General features: G+C 35.9%; 1 protein-coding gene across 1 annotated transcript; it reads left to right on the top strand.

The window, feature by feature from the left end:
- Positions 1-8,424: 8,424 nt before the first annotated feature.
- LOC129945849 (uncharacterized) lies at positions 8,425-12,570 on the top strand. The gene is made up of 4 exons (XM_056055786.1): positions 8,425-9,109; positions 9,182-11,116; positions 11,305-11,632; positions 11,685-12,570. The coding sequence occupies exons 1-4, from the start codon at positions 8,425-8,427 to the stop codon at positions 12,568-12,570; spliced, it is 3,834 nt and encodes a 1,277-aa protein (XP_055911761.1).
- The last annotated feature ends 7,146 nt before the right edge of the window (positions 12,571-19,716 follow it).

Raw genomic sequence — 19,716 nt, 5'->3', positions numbered from 1 at the left:
TTTTAAACAAATTAACAAAACAACAAATGCTTCATTTGACAGCTAAAATCAAATCTAAAATTCTCACCACAGCAATTTAATAAAAAAAACTGTCAAAACAAGTTAATGCACCGCATCGCATTGTTGTTGGATTTCACATTTCAAAATGGAAGTAATGTCAAAATTACAAATACAACAATGTAAACAAATGGATGTTGGAGGGTAAAACGTAGGAAAGATTCCGGTCTTTATATGGTGTGTCTATGGTAAACTAGTCGTTGCTTCCTTCCTTTCAAGGTTGGTTTTCGAGAAAAATGTCATATGTGTCCTCTTCGTTAATGTCTTCCTCACAGGATTCTTCAACGTTAAAAATATCAAACATATGACATTTTTCTCGAAAACCAACCTTAAAAGGAAGGTAGCAAAACTTTTTACAAATCATAAGTAATATAAACTAGGTAATTCAAATCCCCACTTAATAACACTTCGTTAATTTGATTTAACCAGAGTGACGATGGTTTTCTCTTCAAACTTTTACATCTCCTCGGTTTTACATTGAAACATGATTGCTGGGACCACCCTAAGCGGTATCTGGCTAGCTCTGGGTCCTCGGTTAGCGGTTTTCTATATTTCACTTTGTGTGAAAACAATGTTGTTGGGCAATTTAAAGTAAATTATGCAAAATGAAATAAGGCCCCAAATTGTTTTTCAAAATAAAATTAAATTAAGCCTACAAATTTAAAGTTGGGGTATTTTTTCATAATGAGATAAGGCCCCACACAAAAATTAAAAAAGAGGATGGGATGCGACCCACACTGATAACTTCCCATCCCGTCTGTCGATTTGTCTTGCTTAAAAGTTTGTCTTTATGTACTCGTATCAATTTTTACCAAATTTGCGTACTCTTTTTGTAGATTTTATTTTTTATATGAAAAAACGGACTGTTGGATTTTTATATTGAAATTACTGAATATCGAAAACAATATTTTCTGTGAAATAAAATAAGTTTCAAGCCAATATTTTTAATTTTTGAAAAGCTATTTGAGTCAATGTTTTTTTTAGATTTTAATTTTTTATAAAAAAACAACTGTCAATTCGATTTTTCTTAAAATTTGATCAGATGTCAAAAACATTATTTTTCGTTGCACAAAATTGTTTTGGAGATAAAATCATATTTTAGTCGTAAAATATTAGAGGTCACAAAGTTTTTTTTCAGTTTACTTTTTTACTACCACGTTACAATATATTATATAAAATTTAATTCAAGTCTCTAGCGTTTTTGGTTCGTAAGATATTTAGGGTTAACCAAAATTTTCACCTTTTTTTCAAACCGCTATGGTAAGAAAACCACCCACGCAATTTTCTTGAGAGGCCTTTCCTATGGAAAGTTAATAAGGCACCAACAAATTAAATAACACCTCAAAATTCAAGAATTTTCATTGTTGTTGTTTTGTATGCATTTTTATGGGACCTTATTTCATTTTTTATTTTGGGGCCTAATTTCCTGGGGCTAAATTTCGCAGAGCCGAAAAAAATTATATTTAATTCGAATTATCCGAAAGTCAAGATATTCTAAGTTTCCGAATAAACATTTGATTGATTCGGTGAACTTTGGAATCGTTCGAGGCTCAGAACACAATTTTATCGAATTGAACTAACTTTATTTCCAAATACCATCTAAAAACAGTGTCAATCTGTTTCCGACGAATTCTTCTCAATTTTAATCCCTTTATTAATTTATTTTTTGAATGAAAATGTTTGCTGTGAAATCTTTGGGTTTGTTCCAATACTACAGCAATTACTTTTGTATTATATAATAGATATCCACGTTTTATTTTATGGTTCTGGACTTATGCAAATGTATCCCAAGTTAAATGACTATTGATTTATTTTAACAACTTTAATAGGTACCTACGATCCCAAACAAAAAATTTTTAAGAAAATTAAATATTCCTAATGCGTTACGAACGTGTATACAATATCCATACACCCTTTAAATTCGAGGTGCATTGTTAACTCGTGCCATAAAGATCTTTATCTCCAGTCCGGAGCCCGCACTGCGGTTTGTAATCAAACAAACTGCCGAACCAAGCGGATGACATAAAACAAATAGGCCTTGTAATTGACATTTTGTTGGTGGCATTCGAAATTTCCCAAAAACGAAAAAAAAAAAAATACAGTGACAGTCAACGCGCCGCTGCGGCACTGAAAATTGGACAAACGTGCGGCTGACATGCAGTTCCCCCGCTGTACTCTCAAAGTGGTTGTAATCATTTACCTGATTTTAATTTAAAAAAATATATGTACATGTAAAATGCCCAGATGACTACCTTTAACATGATTATGACATGAGCTAAGGACCAATAAAAGAACATCCATATTGTGGCTTTGGTCCTTTAAATTATCACTTCAATTAGATCAGACGCGACTTGCGAGTGCCCGCAACACTACACTAACGTCCAGAATTCCGTCCTTAGGTTCATTTTATGCAAAAGGCGTGAAGGCAATTGCCTTGTTGCATGGCAAATTTTAATTACTAGTATCAGTTTCAATTTAATAACTAGGCTTGGGTATGGGTTACTTGGACTGAACGCGGCCTGCCGTGTCTTTTCTGGTGAGACGTCAGAGGACGACGCGTGCAAACTATACGGTTTATTTAAGGCGATTGAATCCATGGTAGGTAGGTAAGGTACTATAGAGGAAATTCTACATAGGCAGCGCAGACGTTTTGCGAACTTAATAATGCGTTTTAAATGGGGCTTGACAGTTGCGTTGGATGAACCCCCCTATTGCGAGATATAGACTCTAGAACTATGTTCAGTGTATGGTCTTGAACGAGTCATAAATTGGTTTCCGTTTAAAACAGCTCAACTGAAGAGAGTTACACGTTGAAGCTCCATATAGATACGAGTCGTACAATAATTATAATCGCTAGGTGGAATAGTTATTCCAGAGTGTGTGACTTGGAAATTATAAGGTAGAGCGTTGAAAAATTAATCACAAATTATCACTTAATAATAATTATTTTTTCACTTTTATGTGCGCTTTAATGAAAAGTATTATTTCCTTTTTTTTGTTCATGGTAAAATATAGAAATGGTTTCGATAAATAAATTTACTGCCATTGCCATAGGGTAAGTGACGGTAGGGGAATTGTTGTTGTAAGAACACCGTGCGATGATATCAGGGATTTATGTTTAGTTCCTTCTTCTTAAACTTCAAGAAATGTTAAAAGATTCAGTTAAGAAACGTATTGTGTATGGTTATTACATTATTTGCTTTGAGTTTCTATAAATAATATGACACATTTTGTACAGATGACAGATGACAGCTGTCGCAGTAACAGCGACAAGTATAGATCGAATGGTGAATCAAATATAAAATTTAGAGAATTATATACAAATAAAGGGAAACCGCAAAAAAACTCCATTAAACTTAACACCTCTGAAGGGAGGGCGTATGGTTTTTTGTACGTTCCATTTGTCTTGCTTAAAAGGTTTGTTGACTTTCGTGTTTTCTTAAAATGAACACTGAACTATCCAGTATAGTGATTTGTTTAGTAAGAATGGCCCGAAAGCATTTAACATTGCTTGAAAAAACTGAGGTATTAAAGAAGCTGTCAGCAGGTATTATTAATTTCTTTACTTAATGGTAAGTAGTTAATTCAAATTTGTAACAGGTACTTCGGTAACGTTTTTGGCCAAACAATATGGAATAGCCAGATCCACCGTACGTCCCATACATAAACATTACATACATTGGGTACATACAACAGTCCGTTGTGAACCAGGGCCTAGTGACTTACAACTCTCAACCATTCCTGTGTGCGAGTACTGTTGTTAGGAATGGAAGGGACCTACAATTTAAAGCCGAATCCGAACGGTTAATTTGAGGAAGCACTTTTTCATGACAAGATTTACTATTGAAGGATTTATCAATTCCTCGCAAGAGGCAGTACCCGCGCAAATTAATTTTTTTAAATTACGGTGGCACAGGCAGGGATTGAACCCAAGACTCTTGCATGACAGTCCAACGCACTACGTTTCATACATAAAAAGAGGGATAATATAACAGCTACGGGGACTCAGACTTATTGGACATCCGAACTTCCAGATGTAGAAAAAATGCTGTATAAATGGTTCTTGGAGCAACGTGGAAAGAATATGCCTATGGGTGGACTAAATTGAAACAAAGCACTATTTCCATACTGGACAAAATAAATGGTAACCAATATGGTTTTGTTGCAAGCGATCGCGATGGTTGGCTACAAAAATTTAGAAAAAAGGTATTGCGTTCGGTATCTGAAAATATCCGGAGAGAAGCCATCTTCTTAACCAGAACTGGTCTGCTCTTTTAAACGAGTTCTTAAAGAGAAATATAGAGTATATAGACTTCAAGCCAGATCAGTCAGGTTTATACTGGAAGCTTCTTCTTGGATAAACATACGATTCGTGGGCTGAAAAGACTGCTACAGGTAGAAAAGCTGAAAAACAAAGGATTACTTTCATGGCTTGCACCAATGCTTCAGGTAGCCATAACGTAAAACCTCTTGTAATTGGAAAAGCCGAAAAATCCCCGCCCGTTTAGAAATGTGTGCCTGTACATTACCGACACTTCAAATCAGCTTGGATGGCAGGAGCTACCTTAAAAGCCTTTTTTTATATCCGATGGAAATCTTCAAAAGACACTCGGTAAGAATTGGTACCGAGTAGTGTGGAACTCTTACCGCACTAAAACCACCGGTGAATCAGGACCAATCTATGAAAGATCGACAAATGATTTTTATTTCTTAATTTTTAAATCGCATTGGGGGAAGTTTAAGGTTATAACACTTTCCCGTAGCTTTTAGCCCATCAGCTCATGAGGCTTGGTTCTTCTTAATCTCCGAACATTGTCTCGTACATTTAATACGGTCTCCATTTCAGAGTTAGTATGACTTTGCACTCGCTGATTGTGTGATACAGCGTGTTTCTTAACCACTTCTGTAACCATTTCAATTTGAAGGTCACGATGTAGATCGCTATTTCTTATATACCAAGGGGCATTTATTATTCCACGAAGGACCTTGCTTTGGAATTTTTGGATGGGTTCAGCATTTGTTTTCTTTGTACAGCCCCATAGTTGGATGCCATATGTCCAAACGGGTTTCAATACTTGCTTATAAATATAACATTAGTTTGTTCTGGATAGATAGGTCAGAGTTCTTCTCTTTTCTTTTTGATGTGTTCTTTCCATTTAAGCTTTGCATCCAAATTCATTCCAAGGTATTTGGCGGTATTGGAGTAAGGTACTTCTGTACTGTTTATAAAAATTGGAACATTGTTTATGTTTTTGTTTGTAAAGTTTATATGCGTCGATTTTGTTTCGTTTAATTTGATACGCCATTTGTGCGTCCAATCACTAACTTTATCGACTGCATTTTGCAATTTTTGTGTAGCCTTCGTAACGGATTTATCTGGCACCAATATTGCAGTATCATCAGCAAAGGTGGCCATGATAGCGTTGATGTCCACTGGAATATCCCTTGTATATAACAGATACAGGGTTGGTCCTAGGACACTTCCTTGTGGTACACCGGCTTCAATTTTCTTAAGTTCCGAGTAATTTTGGTCGTACCGTACTCTAAAGAGTCGGTTCGTAACGTAGGATTTCAGTATTTCGTAGTACTGCCTGGGGAAGTCCCTATGTAGTTTGTACTCAAGTCCCAAGTACCAAACCTTGTCGAAAAGCTTGAGCAACATCTAAGAATACAGACGAGCATACTTGTTTTTCTTCAAGTGCCTTTTCCTCAACATCCGTAATTCGATGCACTTGGTCTATCGTGGAAAGTTTACTTTTAAATCCAAACTGATGGCTCGGAATTAGTCGTCTTTTTTCAATTATTTTGCTAAGTCTTTTCAGTAGCAGTTTTTCAAAAACTTTTGCCATGATTGGTATAAGCGATATTGGTCTATAAGATGTAACTTCTGTTGGTGGCTTACCTTGTTTAGGTATAACAATGACTTCCGCAATTTTCTAATGATGTGGCACATATCTTAGTTTAAGGCATGCGTTTATTATAAATTGGAGTTTCTTGAAGGCTATAAGAGGCATTTCTTTCAGAACCTGAGCAGTTATAAGATCGTACCCTGGTGATTTTTTGTTTGACAACTTATGTTGAAACATGCTTCTTACTTCTTTGAGCGTGACAAAAGGTATTTCACATTCGTCGTTTCTGTCAACAAACTGTAAGGGATCTGTAGCTGTGCTTGCTGGGAATGGCTTGAAAACATTCGCGAGATGTTCAGCGAAGAGATCAGCCTTTTGTTTCGGGTTTCCGATCCATTTACCATCTTGAGATTTTATCGGCGGGTTTTGTGTCGGAGGTCTTTTTAGGCGCTTAGCTGCTTTCCATAAGGAGTATTCTGTAGAAGTATCCGTCGTCAGACTTTTCAGGAATCTACTTAGTGAATTATTTTTAAACTCACAGATTCTTTTTTTTAATTCGTTGTTAAGACGGTTTCATAATGTTGAAGCACAAGCAGTTCATCAATCTATTATTGAATTTTTTAAACTAATTTTTTGAATTCACTTAAAATCTATACCTAAATTAACTTTTGACTTAAAACTAAATATATTTTCATTTTGATATTAATACTTTAACTTTATTTTAAATGTAAAATTTAAAGTCTTAACTTGAATTAAACAATAACATTCCAAAATGTAAATAAAAAATCATTGCGAGCATAGCTTAAAATGTGAAGATACTAAAATTGTACTAAAATTAAACTTTCAAATTTGCCGCCGCTAAAAATTATCGGCCATCTTTTAATATAACAAAAAAAATGTACTAAAACTAAGAAAACAAGAAAGAAGAAAATAAAAGAAGAAGGATCGGGGCATTCAAGCACTGACCACCTTAACGAGAAGTTGAACTTCGTTTTGTTTTTTTTGGAATCCGCTCCACCGTCGTCGTCGCTCTTTAGTTATTGGTGGAATTATCCGAAGACTTTTTATTTTTTTAAAGTAAGTAAAAAAAAAAGAATTGATTTATCTGCTAAGATTTTCTAATCCGATCATTCTCGATTAAGATCGTAGCAGAGCGAGCGAAAAAAGCTTTGCTCGTACATTTTTGGCGACCGTGACAGGACGAAGCCTGTAATTTTCATTTAAACACAAGTGTTCGGTGCTTTTACCTGTATATACAAAATATAGCGTTACGAAGATTTCGGTATAAGACATTTAAGTGTGCGGTAATTTATAAAAAAAAAAAAAAAAAAACCAAAACGGTGTCGGTATCGGTAACGGGAGTGTGCGGTAAAAAAAAATGTATATCAAAAGAAAAACAAACGGTGGTTCTAACGGTTGTGTGCTGATAGACAAAAAAGAATAAAAAAAGAAGTGTGAAACATACTGTCCTATGCAACGGAACGTTTTGGAAACGCCAAGTGCTAGTGAGTGTGGCAGCAGTACCTACATCAAATTGAAGAAAAAAAATATCATCACACACAATTGCAGTTCGCAGACAAAAAACAACTTTGGGATATGGAATGAGGTATGTATGTCGTTTTAGTTCATTTTAAAATATTATTTTGCATCAAAAAATAATTTTGGTTGGCGACAATAAGGAATATTTTGCCGCCATTCAATTAAAAACACATACATACCATCCACAACCAAATGTCATCAAACGAATACGTTCCACATTAATAAGCAAGTACATGAGCTTTAACCAGATGTACACTGGAGATGTTTGATTTTTTGTTTCATCTACATTATTTATTACTGCTGTCATATTTCGCTTAGCAATAGTTGCCGTATCGAAATCTTCTTTGGCAAGTTACCACGAACATATTTAAATTTCTACATATACGGTCTGTCGCTATTTTTTGGAAATTAAGAGAATTTACTGTTTCGATTCGTTTGTCACACTGCTCATTTCCACTACAGTCAGATTACATTCTTATTTGCTGCAGTTACAAAATAAACATTGTTGTTTATCGCTGGTCATTGCATTTATTGCTCTTACTATTGCATTGATTTCGGATTATTCCTGCTGCACAACAGGTTTGCTGCATATCCAATAAATTCTCGCTGCTCGTCGGTTGCTGTTGTTCGTTGGTTGCTGTTGTTTATCGCTGGTCATTGCATGTAGTGCTCTTACTATCGATTCCTCGAGTACCCAAATTCATTTGTTGCTGCTGCTGTTTACCCGATTCACACTTGCTGCAATTCAGGTCGTTGGTTCTACGTATTTCGCTGCAACTATTCTTCGGTTGTTATTGCTACAACACTTCAGTTTGTTCTTTGCGCTGCATTAGTAAATTCGTCATCGTTGTTCTAGAGCTACTATAGCAATTAAGCTGCTGCCCTATTCACATTTGACAATTTGTTTGCGTTAATACACCGTGGTCTTGAAGAATTATAACGCTTATTTCTATCTTCGTTTGAATCATACCAACTCGAAATGGCACAAAGTTTAGATGAACTCAAAACGTCTCGTGCTTCTACAAAAGGAAGCATAACTCGAATCAAGAACTTGGTTGATTCAAGAGTATTGTCTACAACGGAACTCGAATGCCGTTTAGGAATTCTGGAATCATACTTTAAGCAGGGATTAGCCTACCAAACCGCTATTGAAAGTCATGCACCTGCAGATACTACTGGTCGTAGTGAATTAGAGGATTTGTACGTGTCTACAAAAGAAAAAATTCTGTTGCTAATGGGGAGTGAAAGGAGGAACAGTTCCTTGGACACGACGTTATCAATTCCTCAAATTGTAGGCAGTCATTTACCGAAACTTAAACTACCTCGCTTCGATGGAAAATATTCCGATTACAAAAACTTTATCAACTCATTTACAAAACTTGTCGATAGTAATGTCACCCTTTCGAAAATAGAAAAATTTAACCATCTGCTTAGTTGCTTACAAGGTGCAGCGCTTAGCACTGTAAAGGCATTTCAAGTTACAGATGAAAATTATGAAAAGGCTCTCGAACGATTAAAAGAACGTTTTGATAATGATTGTCTTATTTTCCTAGAGAATATATCCCAACTTTTCGATTTACCTAAGGTTCAAAAATCTTCTGCGGCACAGTTAAGAAACTTGGTAAACGATGTTTCAGCTTTGTTCAGCTCATTAAAGTCATTAGGTACAGAGTCAGAAATTTGTAACGGCATTATAATACATCTTGCCATGTCTAAAGTAGATTCTGAAACTTAAGCTAAATGGGACGAACAATTCGACTACAAAACTCTTCCAACGTGGCAGAAATGTTCAGACCTAATAAATAAGCGTTGTCAGTATTTGGAAGCTCGAGAAAGCAAGACTTTGCGTCAAGAACCAAGACTCATTAAGACAGAAAGTAAAAAATCTTCTTTTCGACCCAAGTATTCGGCTGCAGACACCTTTCGTCAAACATCGTTAGCTACGATGCAACGTCCTTGTAGTTTTTGTGGAGATAATTCTCATGCTATAAGCAATTGCGCTTCTTTTCTTCAATTATCTACTATGGACAGATTCACTAATGTAAAAAATTTGGGTATTTGTATCAACTGCCTTGCTAAAGGCCACAATGTAACAAAATGTTTTTCAGCCATAAGGTGCAAACACTGCAAAAAGAAACATCATTCGGTGCTTCATCGTCAAGGCGGTGAAACAAAGGTGACTGGAAATGAAACGTCGCAAACTGGGTCTTCATCCGCTACAACCAATTCTGCAATGGAAAAAGATATGCTTCAATCTAAAGCTCAAGTGATTTTAGCAACTGCTATCGTACTTATTAAAGATGCATCAGGAGGATATCAACTTGGTAGAGTTTTGTTGGATTCTGGGTCGCAGGTCAACTTTATCAAAGAAGAGTTCGCTCGTTCTCTTAATCTTCAAAAGCAAAAGAAAAACGTAGATATCATTGGCATAGGGTCAACAGAAACCAGAATAAGCTCATTAACCCAAACTACAATTCGATCGCGTTATTCTGCATTCGAACTTTCGCTAGAATTTCTTGTTGCACCTTCCATCACTGGATACCAACCTGATGTTACTCTGGACGTTACTAATTGGAATATACCGAAAAATATCGAGCTTGCTGACGAACAGTTCAATCAGCCAGCTGCAATCGACATTCTTCTTGGAGCCGAAGCCTTTTTCGGATTGTTGCTCGTGGGTCAGATCAAATTGGGTCCCGAAATGCCGCTGCTTCAAAACACCCATTTGGGATGGATTGTGTCTGGAAGGTACAAACAGCGTTCAGGAAATCTAAGAAACAATTGCTGTTTCAGCGTAAGCGATGATAACTTAAACGAATTTGTGGAACGGTTTTGGGAGTTGGAAACTGTCTCTGGACAAAAATCAAAATGGACAGAAGAACAAACGGAGTGTGAAGAACTATTCAACAAATCTATTGAAGAACTGCCGAGTGGACGACTCATGCTAAAACTTCCGTTCAAAAAAGATCCTGAAACACTTGGAGATTCCTATGGAGCAGCTTTTCGACGTTTTATGTCCTTAGAGCGCAGATTGCAGAAAGATTCATCTCTTAAATCAGCTTACGTTGACTTCCTGCGGGAGTATCAGACACTAGGTCACATGTCTCTTGTTAGAAATCCAGTCTTAAACGAACCCCACTATTACTTGCCGCACCAGTGTGTGTTGCGCCCTAATAGCTCTTCAACCAAATTAAGGGTTGTCTTTGATGCTTCTTGTAGAACAGCTACTCAGGTTTCTCTCAATAGTATCTTAATGGTAGGTCCTACAATTCAGGATGATCTTTTCATGATATTGCTTCGGTTTAGAATGCACAAATACGTGCTGACTGCTGACATTGTCAAAATGTATAGACAGATCCTAATTCATCCATCGCAACGAAAGTACCTGTACATTCTATGGAGGGAAAGTGAAGAGTCACCTATAGAAACGTACGAACTGAATACGGTAACATATGGTACTACTTCTGCGCCATTCATGGCGATAAGGTGTCTCAAGTATTTGGGAGACAAATATGAATCTCAATACAAACTTGGTGCTAACGTTTTGCGTTCAGATTTTTATGTAGACGACATGCTAACCGGCTCAGATGATCTCAATACTCTGAAACAAATACAACAGGAAGTCTGGCATCCGCGGGACTCGAATTATCCAAATGGCATAGTAACCATTCGTCAATATCTTCAAATGAGGAGATTAAAGACCTCAACTTATCAGAATCGAATTTAACAAGTGCCCTGGGAATAACTTGGGACGTTCACGAAGACAATTTTTGTTTTTCATACAATAGTACAAAATCTTACGCTTCATATACTAAAAGGAAAATTCTGTCTGTTGCGTCATCACTATTTGATCCACTAGGTTTACTTTGTCCCATCATCGTGAGGGCAAAGACAATACTTCAACAGCTGTGGATAGACAAAATCAATTGGGATGCAGCTATTCCACAGGCTATTGATACCGAATGGAGGCAATTCATGGTTGATTTAAACGCTGTACAAAATGTCAAAGTTCCTCGATACGTTCTAGCTGATACAAGAAAACATCTTCAAATACATGGTTTTTGTGACGCGTCCATGAAGGCTTACGGGTGCTGCCTTTATGTCCGAACAGTTAATAGAACGGGGGATGTTACTGTGAAATTGTTGGTCGCAAAAAGTAGCTCCATCAAAGAAGAAGCAAATTCCTCGTTTGGAACTTTGTGCTGCTCATCTTCTCATCAAATTGTGGTGGAAAATCAGGTCGGTCTTCAATCATTCTGGCTCAGAGACTTATTTCTGGAGTGATTCATCGGTGATATTACACTGGATCTCAACTCACTCATCTAAACTCAGCACGTTTGTCGGAAACCGCGTCGCTGAAATCCAAGAAAAATCTAAAGGTATAACATGGAGGCACGTTCCAACTGAATTCAACCCAGCTGATATCGTGTCAAGGGGAAGCTCTGTTGAGGAACTGAGAAACTCGTATTGGTTTGCTGGGCCTCCGTTTTTGCTCAAACCGTCAAATTATTGGCCTACAAATCCACAAAATCTACTGTCTTCTGAAGAATTGGAAATGGAGAAACGGAAAACAATATTAGTATGCAGCCAAGCACCCGAAAACAATATGGTCATTACTATCAACAATTGCAGTAGCTACATCAAGATTATTAATATCTTCGCCTATATTCTAAGATACATTAATCAGCTGAAAGTATGGAAATCAAAGAACATCCAGCCGTTAGTAAGAAAACAAATGCTCCTTGAGCAACTGAATAAACGAAAGTCGGAAAACTCATCTGAACTGTCACCACTTAAAATTGTTGAGCTTGATAACGCGTTTAGTAACATAGTCTACCTACTGCAAACCCAAATATTTCCAGAAGAAATAGGTCAAATTCAAAAGAAAAAGGAGCTTAAAAATTCTCTGAAATACCTTAATCCATTCTTGGATAATTCCCTAGGATACCCTATTCTTAAAGTTGGAGGGCGATTAACGAATGCTGAAATTCCAGAAGAAGAGAAACATCCGATTCTGCTGAGTAAAGAGTCAAACTTCAGTCTATGTTATGCCGACTATCTTCATCGTACCAATTATCACGCGGGACCTAAGTCATTGGTCACCTTACTTCGACAGAAAGTGTGAATCATCAATGCTCGAGACCTAGCCAGAAAAGTGGTTCGAAAATGCGTTCACTGTGTTCGATACAAACCTAAGCTACTACAACAGGTTATGGGAAATCTTCCTGCCGAAAGGTTAACGGCTTGCCGACCCTTTTTACGTTGTGGAGTAGATTTTGCAGGACCTGTCTTTACTTATCATCGTGTCAGGGGGAAAGTCCCTTTCAAGTCGTATATCGCTGTCTTCGTCTGTTTCACTTCTAAAGCCGTTCATTTAGAACCTGTCTCTGATTTATCATCTGACGCCTTTATCGCCTCACTTAAGCGAATGATTAGTCGGAGAGGGCTTCCATCCGATGTCTTCTGTGACAATGCAACTAACTTCGTAGGGTCTGAATCCAAACTCTCTGAATTTCGTAGCATGTGGCTTAATAAATCCACAAATGATTCCATTATTAATTTTTGTAACAAAGAACACATTAAATTTCATTTTATTCCTCCTAGGGCTCCGCATTTTGGTGGGATCTGGGAGGCTGCTGTAAAGGTGGCTAAAGGCCATCTCTACCGGTCTCTTCAAAATACTAAATTATCGTTTGAAGAACTCGCTACAGCGCTATGTGAAATCGAAGCTGTGATGAACTCTCGGCCCATCACTCCACTCACTAATGACCCTAACGATTTTGAAGCTTTAACACCAGGGCACCTCTTGATTGGTTCGTCGATGAGAGCGATTCCAGAACCTTAAGATGCTAACACAAACCCTGACATTCTACCTTATTGGCGTCGCATCAACAATGTCAAATCACTCTTCTGGCAACGCTGGCAAAAAGAGTATCTACAAGAACTTCAACAACGATCAAAGTGGGCTTCAAAATCACCGAATATTGCTGTTGGCTCTATGGTTGTTGTACACGAAGATAATTTACCACCTATGAGATGGTCACTAGGAAGAATCCAAAAAACTTTCCCTGGTGAAGACGGGAACGTTAGAGTTGCTGAAATTCGTACTGCAAAAGGCACCTTTAAACGTCCCATCCACAAACTTGCCCTACTGCCTTGTTGAAAGAGGGTACTTTCAAAAGGGGCGGAATGTTGAAGCACAAGCAGTTCATCAATCTATTATTGAATTTTTTAAACTAATTTTTTGAATTCACTTAAAATCTATACCTAAATTAACTTTTGACTTAAAACTAAATATATTTTCATTTTGATATTAATACTTTAACTTTATTTTAAATGTAAAATTTAAAGTCTTAACTTGAATTAAACAATAACATTCCAAAATGTAAATAAAAAATCATTGCGAGCATAGCTTAAAATGTGAAGATACTAAAATTGTACTAAAATTAAACTTTCAAATTTGCCGCCGCTAAAAATTATCGGCCATCTTTTAATATAACAAAAAAAATGTACTAAAACTAAGAAAACAAGAAAGAAGAAAATAAAAGAAGAAGGATCGGGGCATTCAAGCACTGACCACCTTAACGAGAAGTTGAACTTCGTTTTGTTTTTTTTGGAATCCGCTCCACCGTCGTCGTCGCTCTTTAGTTATTGGTGGAATTATCCGAAGACTTTTTATTTTTTTAAAGTAAGTAAAAAAAAAAGAATTGATTTATCTGCTAAGATTTTCTAATCCGATCATTCTCGATTAAGATCGTAGCAGAGCGAGCGAAAAAAGCTTTGCTCGTACACATAATTTATTTGTTCCAGAAGTTCAAAACTTTCTAAGAAATAATGATTTGCCACTTAAAGCCCTACTTATTTTGGATAACACTGCTAGTCACCCTTCGGAAAATCAGCTTCAAACATCAGATGGCTGCATAACAGTCATCTATATGCCACCAAATGTTACTCCACTCATTCAAGCGATGGACCGAAACGTAATCCGACTGACAAAACTTTTTTATAGAAAAAGCTTGTTAGTGTCAATTATTGCAGATGAAAAAGGCATAACGCATACACCTGCTGACATAGGCGATTGCAACGAAGATAGTCTTGTCGGATATTGAAGTAGTCGAAAACGAAAACGAAGAGGAAGATGTGCAGTTGGTAATGGAGCTTCCAACATGTTCCGTTTCTTCAAAGGGTGGGACATAATAATTCAGACTTTTCTGATATTATAGTCATGAAACAATTGCAAGAAAAAGCCAATCAAATTAATTTAAATTTAAGAAAAAGTCAGACCGAAGTGACAAATTACTTTCTAAAATTGGAATACTTTTTTCGTTTTGAAAAAGGATGATTGGATACGTGGCACAGCACATGCACAAGCCTCTGGTCTCAAAGAAAAATATCAAAGCAAGACTTGAGTTTGCTCGAAGCTATGGAACCAATTCTTGTTTCATTTTGGAAAACTGTCTTATGGAGTGACGAATCAAAATTCAATAGACTCGGATCAGATGGAAAGCGTCATGTTTAGCGACCACCAAAGCAAGAACTCAATCCGAGGTACACAGTAAAAATTGTTGAGCACGGTGGTGGTTCCATTATGGTATGGACATCATTTTCATGGTTCGGTGTGGGACCCATTTTAAAAATAGATCAGAAAATGGATCAACATTTGTATAAGAGCGTACTTGAGAGCCACATGAAGCCGTTTGCTGATGATAATATGCTATTTACGTGGAAGTTTATGCATGATAACGATTATAAGCGTACTTCCCGACTAGTGAAGCAACTTCCAATGAATGGAGCCACTTCACCAGTCTCCCAGTGTGAGATTTAAAATCGTACAAGAGCTGTTTTAAAGTTTGCCTTTCGGAGTTCCGTCACAAAATCGGAAGGTCTGACCTGATCAGATCCTGTTATCACGTAGGCACTATCTTCAAAGCCGTCCCTTCGCGAACGTTTCACACCAAAATTTCCTTTTTTAAAAACTGCTTTGAGTCCCGGGTGAGTTTCTTCAATTTTAAGCAGAATGTCATGATATATAGTGAGCCATTGCGCATAATTTGGCTGATTGAATGTGAAAAATTGATTGGAAATTTTTGGCAATATACATTTGAAGCGCTCAAAATCACCACTTCGAATGCTTCTTTGTAAATGCAGGTAATTGTTGATGAGATTGATGTATATCATGTAGTATTGTGCTGTTTTTCCATGGTGCCCTGCCATTGATAATTCTCGATATGCAACATATTCGTGTAACCAATTGGAAAGATGATCATTATGGACTGCAGGATCTGGTATTACTTGGATGTTCTGAAATTTCTCAAAATCTGTTACGATACTTTCGTTGACTTCTATATTTCTTTGTTCAAGGAAGGTTCTGAGATGTACAATTTCTAGACCTAAAGAAATTATCGGATGCAGCCGTTTACATCTGTTGAAATGTTTGCCGCTAATAAATCCGTTTACCGAGCCACTTGCAAGTAGTTCACTCTCTACCATAATATGCGACAGTCCACAATCATCGATAAACTTTCCAATGGCCTTAAAGTGCGCCATCATTATGTGGAAGCTGCCTAGATGAATAAAAATATTATTAAATCTTGGCTTCTCAGTTGCCTGAATTTGGAGAGCTACTTTGATGATCGGAAGATCATAAGTAACTTGAATGATAGGTTGCCATAGTTTCAATCACAGCGGATGTATTTGTCGGAGATACATTGATGGGGGTCAAATATGTAACTTTTTGTTTGGGTGTATCATCTTGAAATATTTTACTATTAAACCCAACCCACATTGGAGTATTTGGTATTTGAAATGCATGCGATAGCATCCAAATTAAATCAATTTTAGTAATTAAGCTTAGATTGCATGGTTGCGTTTTGCGCCTTTTATCATAAACCGGAAGTAAACCATCATTCATTCTTGGTCGTTTTGGATATCTTTTTATTTATTTATTTATTTAATTCGTTAAAATCTAACGTTAACAATATTTAAAAAAAATTCTTATAATCTAATAATATCTAATATCATAATTTATATTTATTATACAATATTGTTGAAAAACATAAGTTTAAATTGTTTACATTTTATATTATCATTTACAGATTCTAAACAAAAATTAAATTCGTTATAAATTGTTATTAACTGATTGAGAGGGCTACATACACCATAGTTTGATCTGCTTAATATTTGAAAAATAGGTTGCTGTCGCCTTAAACTTGCACGATTGAAACTGAAATTTAATTTACTTAGAACTGATGGTATGATATCGAACCATTAATAATCCCAACAATAAAACAAAATTGTAAATACTTTCTGTGGTTAGTCAAAGAAGGGAGGCTGATCAAAGCTAGTCTTTGAGAATAAGGAGGAAATAGATTTTCCCTTGCCCATGGAAGAGACCGAAGACAGAAACGCAGAAACCTTTTTTGGATCGCTTCAATTCTTGAAACATGTATTGAGTAATAAGGTGACCATACCACACAGCCGCATTCTAAAATTGGTCTAACAAACGAAATAAATAGAAGTTTAAGAACATAAGGATCCCGAAAATCACGACCGAATCTTTTAATGAATCCAAGAACCCTATTGGCTTTTTAATTATATAACTTAAATGATCATTAAATGTTAATTTGGGATCTAGAATAATACCTAAGTCAGAAAACATAGAAACTTTACATAACGGACAAAAATCAAACATATAGTCGTACAAAAACGGAATTTTTTTACGTGTAAAACTCATAGTTTTACATTTGTCAACATTTAAAACAAGTCGGTTTTTATTGCACCATTCCCTAAATATTGTTAAGTCTTCTTGTAATAATAAACAGTCAGAGGAGGATTTTATACTTTTGAAAAGCTTAATGTCATCAGCATAAATAAGGACAGACGAGTTTTTTAAGTTTGAAACCAAGTCGTTAATAAATAAAACAAATAAAATAGGACCTAGGTGGCTGCCCTGAGGGACGCCAGAATTGACAACAAATTGAATTGAATTTTCATTACGAAACAAGACAGAATAACGACGATTTTTTAAGTATGAAGAAATCCAATTTATAAAATTGTTGTTAAATCCTAGATGGTATAATTTTAGAATTAGTGTATTGTGACATAACTTGTCAAAGGCTTTACTAAAGTCAGTAAATACGCAATCAACTTGCCCGCGTTTTTCAAATACATCTAGACAAAAGGACACGAAGTTAAATAAATTAGTTACAGTGGATCTCTTTTTGACAAAGCCATGCTGGCTATCACAAATAAGAGAACTACAATGAAAAGAAAGAACATTACTCACAATTGACTCAAAAAGTTTAGGTATCACAGATAGTTTCGCAATGGGCCTATAGTTCATTATTTGGGCCTTTTTTGTGTATGGGAATAATAAATTAACTTTTCCAGATAACAGGAAAAATTGAACTTTTTAAGGATGCATTGAAGAGAACACATAACGGATATGAAAAATAAGAAGCACGTCATTTTTTTAATATATAAGATGGAACACCATCGGGGCCTGGAGTAAAGCACTCATCGAGTTTTAAAATATGTTGAGCAACTGTGTCTTCACTTATTTCAAAATTAATTGCGTTTAAATGAGTAAAGCTGTCAGAAGAAGAAGAAAAAGAAGAGGAATTATTAAAGTCTGATTCTTCAAATGCTACTTTGAATTGATTAGCAAACATGTTTGCAATAATCTTTGGATCATGACTAGTTGACGAATTATTTGACATCGAATTCGGATAGCCACACGTTTTCCTTTTATTATTAACGAAATTCCAGAAACTATCTGGATTAGATTTAATACCATGTTCTATTTTACAAATGTAATCGTCATATAGAATGTTAGAATAATCAGAAAAGAGTTGTTTTAGAATTAAGAAAGTTCTGTAATCATCGTCAGTTCTAGTTATGTTATATTTTACCCAAGCTTTGTTCCTTTTATTTTTTAAGTTTTTAATACGCGTATCAAACCATGGTGGTGCATTTGAAGCAAAACGTGATCTTTTTAAAGGAATAGTTTCGTAAAAGCAGTTAAAAAGAGTTCTATAAAAATTATTACACATATCCTCAATATTACAATTACAAAATAATTGATTCCAATTTACAGTTATTAACATATCAAAAAGATCTACAAAATTACATTTAGAAAAGTCAAATTCAAGTTTGTTGTCACCTACGATCAAAATTTCATCTTCGGGTTCCATAAGTACATAAATATTTTCTATGCAGTCATTAATCTTTTCATAAGCCTCATTGTTTGAACTTGGAGGAATATACGCAGAGATAATAAATAAATGGCCAGATTTCAACTTGATTTTGATACATAGAGCTTCGACACCTGTGGCTCGAAAGTCATCTATCAGGTAACACGTAAGTGAGGTCTTGATCGCAAAAAGAATTCCTCCTCCGACAACATTAGAGTCTTCTTCATCATGTCGATCACGTCTGAAAATTTGATAAGATGCATCAAAAAGCTCCGAGTCAAGAATAGAAAAGTTGAGCCAAGTTTCTGTTAGTATAATGACATCGTGGGGAAGGTTGTTTACATTTGTATAGACCATATTAGTTTTTGTCCGAAGTCCATTTACATTTTGGTAGTAGACTAATATTTGTTTAAGCTGCTCAGATGTTGATTCCACATTGTCCGAATTTGACGAAAAGGGTTCTGGGGTATTCCTTGACTATTCTGTTTATGAACAAATTCGTGTATTATTACACCAATTGGCCAGAACGAAGGCGAGTTTAGTACATGGAAAACTGAATCCGGAACACGTATTTTAAAAGACGAATATTTAGTGTAGTTTCTGTGAATAATTTTTTCAACATTAAAGAACAATGATCCCACTTTTTCTTTAAGATAATTTTTGATATCAAGGGCATTGGTTGACGGTGATAGTTTAGAAAGAAACAACACTTTTTGGTGATGATGATGATAACGATGACGATGACGATGATGATGATGATGATGATGATGATGATGATGATGATGATGATGATGATGATGATGATGATGATGATGAAGATGATGACGATGATGATGATGATGATGATGACGATGATGATGATGATGATGGCGATGCTAAAGATGTTGATGCTGATAGTGATGAAATTATTGCAGGAGTTGATAATGAGGCCATTGCAACAGTGGTAACTGGTATTATCGATGGGGTAATATGAAATTTATTTGTATCATTTGAGATCAATGAGTTCGGCACCTCAGATGATTTCTTATTTGGAGGTTGAGGTAAGGTTGGGTCTAATTCATCGCATTTTCGTTTATTTG

Source organism: Eupeodes corollae, chromosome 1 (genome assembly GCF_945859685.1).
Source record: "Eupeodes corollae chromosome 1, idEupCoro1.1, whole genome shotgun sequence".
Lineage (NCBI taxonomy): Eukaryota > Metazoa > Arthropoda > Insecta > Diptera > Syrphidae > Eupeodes > Eupeodes corollae.
The sequence above is the reverse complement of the archived record's forward strand: the minus strand, read 5'-3'. Positions and strand labels throughout refer to the sequence as shown.